Here is a 7961-nt window from a genome sequence, read left to right on the forward strand (position 1 = left end):
GACACGCAGCATGCGTGTAAGGCGATTTATGCAGCTCCCAAGGGAGCCGTGTTGAAATAGGAGATACATTCTACATCGAAACGTTGCTTTATGCAATAAACAAGATGTTGTTATCCATACGGTTGTATGTTTCAATTTTTACAAACAATTCAGTAGAATCAAACGATTAACATACCACGCTCGCTAAATTCTACCACGCTGCTCTTATCTCACCCTCCACGTCTCACGTTATGATCACACACCCCTCTTTCAATCCTATAGTAAATCGCTTGGCGGACCCCTGTAGTTTTATTTACATGTAGGCTACTTCAAAAGGGAATAACTTTATAGATGTTGTTAAAAGCAGTCAGAAGGTAGGATTCAATAGCATCAGTTATTTAAAACGTGCGTTTCATATATCTGCATAAATGGTATTCTCAAACTTCATAAAACGGATTTGATATTAAAGACGTGTTTTTTCTTCACATACCGGTATCAAATTCTTTAAAGTATTCTGGACATAAATATCCTGTCTAGGAGTGTTGTTATTGTTATTTCCTTTATTTAACGTCGCACAACTAAGCTATTTCGGCGAGGGGGTAGTACACTTATTAAGAAATGAGGGGGAACAAAAAATATAACTTTTGAAGGAGTGGTGGTGTACTACCCAAAAAACCAAAACTGATTGTTAAGGGAAAATTGAACGGGAGGTCGAATTAAAAAGGTAAAAAAATATGAGGAGTTGGGTTGGTGGCTGGTTAGAAGTACCAGTTTCTATGTGTAGTATCAACATATTAGCACAACCGATCACAGAGACGTCTGATCTAATTAGACGGGGGCAAATTACCTCTATTTTGACACTGATCCTGAAGTTAATATCTCATTACTTCCATTAAGTCGTTAGATAAACAACTTCGGGTCAGACAACGGTCCGTAAAACTAATCCCACTGTCAGTTCGCATAAAACGTATTTCCATTGTTAACCAATACATTTTAATTGTATGAATTCAACTTTCAATATTGCAGACAACTCATAGTTGACATGTTCTGTTGTGCCTCAAATAAAGCTGTCAGACAGGTTGTAAGCAAGATTTCGGACAGGGCGTCGCCTTCTCGGGACAATATAATCTGATCACGTGACCTTCATTCAACCACGCTTCAATTGTTAATACGAGTTGTTTAACCCATATCTCAGTAAGCTGGCTAAAAGAGCGAATATTTCCTGCACGGAAGGAGGAATACTTTGTTGAGGACTGAGCTAGGCCTGTACCACACAATGAAACTGTTTAAGGGTACAGTCAAGATCAAAACCAACTACCTCCTTGTGTTCGCTGTTTGTATGATAATATGGCAGGTGCTTCATCTGTTGTCGTGCAGCAGGTTTCGAAGCGCAATAAGCAGCAACGTGTTGATCGACTTACGAGGAAGTGACCGCAAGTCCGCTCTTAAATTCATTAAGGATAATACAGACATTGTTGATGACACAACCAACGAGGGGGACAGTTTGGAGACAATGTTCACGAAAAGATTAACCAAGGAACGACAGACGGATATCCCCGAGGTCAAGGTCACTCGAGCCAGCAGCTGTCGAGACGGTCTGAACCCTGAATACCCATGCATTGATACAAATTGTACTGGACAGGTCAAGAGTGTGAACCATACCAATCTGAGGGAGTTCATCGATTCCCAGTACCGTGTACCAGAGGCGTACCTTGACGCCATAGGCAATATGAGAAAGCGGACTCGCCACCACAAAGTAGTACTGGTCAGCGCAACATCAGATAACCATTTCATGGAATCTCTTGTGTTCTTGAAGAATGTCCAGGAGGTCATGTTTCCCGCAATGGCTAACATCGATTTCCATTTTGTCATGTACGACCTTGGAATGACCTCCGAGCAGCGGGTTAATATGGAAAATCTTTGTCAATGTGAAGTCAGGGATTTTCCTTTTGAGTCGTTTCCAAAGCGTCTTCAGCGCCTTAAGTGTTACACATGGAAGCCTATCATCATCTCGGCAAACCTACCCGTATCTGACATCCTCCTGTGGGCGGATGCCTCCACCCGCTTCACCAACATAAACATGCTGCCGTTGCTGAAACAGATTAAAGCCAGTGGTGTAATGGTGTCAAAAATAATCCGCGCTCTCGGCCAACACTTCTCTCCAAAGATGATGGAATATTATGGAGAGCGCTCTTGTCATTTCTCGCCGTATTGGGAATTTGAGGCTAACTTTATTGGATTAGCAAACGACCGTTTTGTGAGAGAAGCCATCATCGCACCGTGGGTGTCATGTGCTTTTGCGCCGGACTGTATGTGCCCCGACGGATCGCACAAAATGTTAAAGTGTAATGTTAAGGTAAGGGAGTATAATAAGTGTCACAGGTTTGACCAGTCCAGCCTTAATATTATTTTGATAAAACTGTTTCAAGACAATATGCAGAAAATGACAATGCCGAAATCGTTGTTTCATGAAATCAAACGAGGAGACAGACTGGACAAGTATGTTGACGTGAAACACCTGAGACATATCTGAAACACGATTCGGGTTACTGTGTACATAGTCTCTTGCAATGTGAATAAATTGTAATATAATCCTATTTGCTCTCTGTGTCTCGTTGTGCATGAGGGTTTTTCCAAATATAGAAAATACAATTTCCGAAGGCCCTTCTGTTTTTATAGCCTTTGCATTTTTTCTATTCAATATAAATATAAGACAGAAGTCATGTTGGTTAGAATAAAGCAATTATGTTTTACTTTTCGAATGCTGTATATATCTTTACCGACAGGGTAGTACCAGATGCCAAACACGTACCATGAGCATTTATAATGGACTTAAACAACAGTCAATTAAGGAACTAATCCAAGTCAGAGGCTATTCCCTTTCTGATAAGGTACACAAGTTACTGCCCATATTGTTTTCTTTATGACATCATGACACTTATGAAGATCCAGGTTAGAATTACAACAATCCAGACGAGATTTACTGCTTACGAAAATCAAGGTTTGCTGACAATCAACCCACATGACCCGGGTTTAATGAAATCTTATCAGGTTGATAAATCTTGGCATCACTGATAACCCCAAATACATAAGAGATATGTAAACATTTCACAAGGTGTGGAGCACTTAACTCTTAAGATATCTTTGTAGAACTGCTCCCTGTTTTGCTAGTCTGTCATACAGATCCTGAAACAAATATATCCAAGAAAGCCCACGCAAGTCTAGACTTCCACAGCTGCAGGAAATGAAGAAAGTCTCAGGGCTCCTTTACATTATATATTTTTTTTTTTACTGTGAACATTTTTATTGTAATTTATGTTCATTTCAGTGACTGGTTGTTAGTCTACCTGTTTGCCAATGAGTGAGTGTGGGCAGTATTACCGATAGATGGGTAAATTGAGGTTCGTTCTTGCTCATTATCACATCATTTATGTTCTCAGTATATTCTGTGATTGATTACTTATCTTTTCTTAATATAAGTGATATGGTTCCATGTGCAGTCAAAATATATATATACAATAAATATATCACATTGCAGCCTTGTGTGTCATAAAATTGTGTGATACACTATAAACCTCCAATGGTAGCAGCCCATTTCTTATGTCCCCCGCCATGATATTGTTGGAATATTGCTACAAGCGGTGTACAACTAAACTCGCTCACTCACTCATTCACCCAATAGTAACCCATCCCTAGCTGCCAATAAAAAGAACCAAGACACATCAATGTAACACTTTGCTACAAATATATGTTGCTTTTCATTGTTTGACCTTGAAAAACATCACATAACCCTCAATTTCAGGATATGTGCTCACCAGACCATTGAAGGCCCATTTCTATGAAAGCTGAACATTCATATTCATATTTTGATCCCGGAATAACGAATAAATATACTCCCAAAATATTCAAAAATAAAAATCCAACTTAATAAATCCTCAATCCTTTTTAATGTGTAAATCAAATCAAATATTCCTCTTCCTCTTCCAGGCAAATCACTATCTCTTTTACTAAGCAGGGGTTTATCAGTAAACAATATATATTGAATACCACTGAAACGCTTGCCTTCCTGTACAATCCTCACGAGCTTTGCCTCGATAATCGATATAAACATTATACACTGGCCCGCAAGAATTGACATTTCATTGTCATATAAGCAAAACTTGCTTTTGTCACCAGGTCTGGTAATTTTACATATTAACCTGATTGGTAGTGTTGTGTATTTGAAAACCATATTGTAATATATTGCATTACTGTGTTGTGATGTATTAGGAGCGAGGTGGTGGACAGAGGTTGACAGTGACTGCACATGCAGATCCTATTTTGTACATACTAATCATGAGTGAGTGAGTTTGGTTTTATGCTGCTTTCAGTAATATCACAGCAGGGAAAACCAGAAATAGGCTTCACACATTGTACCCATGTGGGGAATCGAACCTGGGTCTTCGGCATGACGAACGAATGCTTCAACCACTAGGCTACCCCACTGCCCCAACTAATTATGAAATGATTACAATGTCAAAGTCAGTATGATCATTTGCTACCATCTTGTAGTCATGGAGACACAGAAGATAACAATGACAGAAAAATCACTTTTGCATATCCGCAGTCAATTTCAGAAGGACCCATCATTTGTTGCTAAATTTCTTCGTACATTTTAGGCTGAATGACTCAAATGAGACTTGTTAAATATTTTGCAACAATACCTTGGAACACACAAACAACAATTGCAATAGATATCGTTAGAAAACGATACTGCAGTATACAGTAACATGGTGACACTCTAAAAATCAAATAAAGTGCACGTTGTTCAACATTGTCAGAAACATTGAAGAACAGTGAGAGACATTCAAGTCACAGATTATTTCATCCACACTGACACTAACTTCATTAGATAAATTGAGGATTATCAAACACTGTTACAATTTCTTGGTTTCTATAGATACCATGACCATATCGCCACTTCAAAGACTGCCGGGGCGGTGGGGTAGCCTAATGGTTAAAACGTTGGCTCGTCACGCCGAAGACCCGGGTTCGAATCCCCACATGGGCACAATGTGTGAAGCCCATTTCTGGTGTCCCCTGCCGTGGTGTTGCTCGAATATTGCTAAAAGCGGCGTAAAACCAAACTCAGACAGTCAGTCAAGGACTGCCTGAGCGAGTGATTGTCACAGGGTTTTACACTGCTCGGAGTACCCCTTCAGACGTATCTTGTCAGTGTAGAAGGACAACATAGCATGACTGATGCATGTAACAGACATTTGTTACTTTCTTGAAACACGTGTGTACAGATATTTTGGTAGCTAACGACCAACTTGGTAAAACAATGTAAACTTGAAATATTTCATACTCCAAGTATTGAAAACTTTGTTCACTTCAGGTATAGCAAAAAGAAAAATGGTCCAAGGAATATGGTTGAATCAAGCTTTACATGATGCAAAGAAATAAAAGATATGACAACACCTGACCTTCATTCCAAATTTAGAATACTGCATATTTGCTAATATGTGGGATCATCCATGAACCCACAGACTTGTGTTTTCAGACTGTATTTATAATTTGTTCCTAACAGTCAACAGTATGTTTGAGGCATTTCGACCCGTGAAGATCCGGGGTAGAATAGATCTTCAGCAACCCAACAAAAGGCGACTATATGCTTGTCGTAAGAGGCGACTAATGGGATCGGGTGGTCAGGCTCGTTGACTTGGTTGACACATGTTATCGGTTCCCAATTGCGCAGATTGGTGCTCATGCTGTTGATCACTGGATTGTCTGGTCCAGAATCGATTTTTTTACAGACCGCCGCCATATAGCTGAAATATTGCTGAGTGCGGCGTAAGACTAAACTCACTCACTCACTCACTCTGAGCCATTTCAGATAAATTACCCACATCTTATATATATACAGACCATTAGTTCAAATATGCAAAGATACCTGGAATAAAACAAACATCAACTTGTTAGAAACAGCTTGGAGTTGCCATTGATACTTGCCTTGCATAAAAATAAAGAGAGAGAGAGAGAGAGAGAGAGAGAGAGAGAGAGAGAGAGAGAGAGAGAGAGAGAGAGAGAGAGAGAGAGAGAGAGAGAGAGAGAGAGAGAGAGAGAGAGAGAGAGAGAGAGAGAGAGAGAGAGAGAGAGAGAGAGAGAGAGAGAGAGAGAGAGAGAGAGAGAGAGAGAGAGAGAGAGAGAGAGAGAGAGAGAGTACCAATAAAGCTCCTCATATCTGATTAGTGTGCATCAGACCAATAGCCCCTTTGTTTCTACAACAAGAAACTTCTGGGCATCAGTCTAATCAAGTTCCCTAATACAACTAACGGTTAAATGTAACATAAAACTTCAGGCGTTAGAATAGAAACACCACCATTTATATTTGGGATTACACTTTCTTAGTAAAGTACAAATTCTAGTAACTTTTGGGGGTTGAGTCCCATCCGGGATTCGAACCCACACCCTCAGAGTCAGGCACCAAATCCCAAGCACACAAAGTCAACAGCCTAACCCGCTCAGCCAGCGCGACGTCCAAAAAATGGAAGTTGGACAACTGGTAGTCAGGACTGCGGACTTTGTGTACCCCACTTTCTAAATGGCATTGTGTAACCATACAAGACTATGCACACTCTAATTAGACAAAACATGAAAGTGTCAAAAATCTTCACCCCCAGACTGAAAAATAAAAAATATAGACACTTTCCACAAAAACAAACAAAAGACATTACACTAGCGCACATTCAGATCCCTGCCCGAATTGATGTCACACAAACACAGACGGCTCCTCGGGATCAAAACACACACGTATCGGCATCTATACCTCAACCCCTCCAAACACCACTCAGAAACTAATAACCTACCACAAGTAATAAAACACAGACAGACATTAACTAAGGTACAGATAGGACACAACTAAACTCGCACCCGCATAATATATAAAAACAAACAAACGGGCAAATAGCCTCCCTGTTCAGTTCCCCCTACAGCTACCGCGTCTGACAAATTTCAAAATTCAAAATTTATACACAAATTAATCATGCAACCCTAACGCCCCTTTCATATATTCTTCAGTAAAATACAACCCACCCTCATTCACCCCTTCTTTCGATCAACCACTAAATGTGTGCGAAATATGCAATTTGTCGAAAGCGCACTAAAGATTTCCAAATCATAATCATTTTCATCAAATGCGCTCACTACAACCGAGCAAAAACACTCGAAAAATCCAACTAAACTGAACGCACCACAACCAACACAGAATTGTGTTCCCAAAGGTTTATACCCGGACTGTCGACAACAACAAATAATCCGTCCAAATTACTTGTCGACAGTCCGGGGAAAGGGAGATGATGTTCTACGTGAGTGACTTCACGCCCAGTGTTCTCGAAATTAACAAACCAATTAAAACAGAGTGATATATATAGAAGACAATATATTTATTTAGTCAATATTTCAGAAATCTCACACAATATATATATGTGTGTGTGTGTGTGTGTGTGTGTGTGTTATAGAAATAAGTGATTTCAGCATGTGTATAAGCAATAACTATATAAAAGATGAGTCCAGATATTTCTTCTTGCCAAAACTCCTTTATATCTGCACTAAAGTAATCTGTAATGTTCAGCCAAGATGAAGCAACTCTGACACATGGTCTGTGTAGTTCAAGTCAGTAAGTCTGTTGGCAAGGATCGAATCCTAGCGTCGATGATTCGGTGCTGTCCTCAGATCTGCTGAATTTTAACTTCAGTAGCTGGCTGTTCTTTTAGCAGCATTCGCACAACCTCAAACACATTCGGATGTGTCTTTACGGCATATTTGTTGATTTTGTTGTGCCAACCTTCCAAATTATTGTTAGTTCTGTGTCCATCATTTTCAAAATAATTCCATTTTGGTTGAGTCCATGGACCTTCTACTCAGATGGTAGTAACGGAATCCAAATGTATCCAAATATATGTTTTTAACAGCATTTCAATATTCCTTCTACTCCCAATATC

General features: G+C 39.7%; 1 protein-coding gene across 1 annotated transcript; it reads left to right on the top strand.

The window, feature by feature from the left end:
- The first annotated feature begins 1144 nt into the window (after positions 1-1144).
- LOC124284118 lies at positions 1145-2576 on the top strand. The gene has a single exon (XM_046720178.1). It carries the CDS (start codon positions 1256-1258, stop codon positions 2510-2512), a length of 1257 nt encoding a protein of 418 aa, XP_046576134.1. The 5' UTR covers positions 1145-1255; the 3' UTR covers positions 2513-2576.
- Positions 2577-7961: the final 5385 nt, after the last annotated feature.

This window comes from Haliotis rubra, unplaced genomic scaffold, assembly GCF_003918875.1.
Source record: "Haliotis rubra isolate DU_JTF1 unplaced genomic scaffold, ASM391887v1 Scf33, whole genome shotgun sequence".
In the NCBI taxonomy this organism is placed as follows: Eukaryota; Metazoa; Mollusca; class Gastropoda; order Lepetellida; family Haliotidae; genus Haliotis; species Haliotis rubra.

Bases quoted from the DNA above. Each gene is read 5' to 3' on its own strand.
- LOC124284118 (XM_046720178.1), top strand. From the start codon at position 1,256: ATGAAACTGTTTAAGGGTACAGTCAAGATCAAAACCAACTACCTCCTT.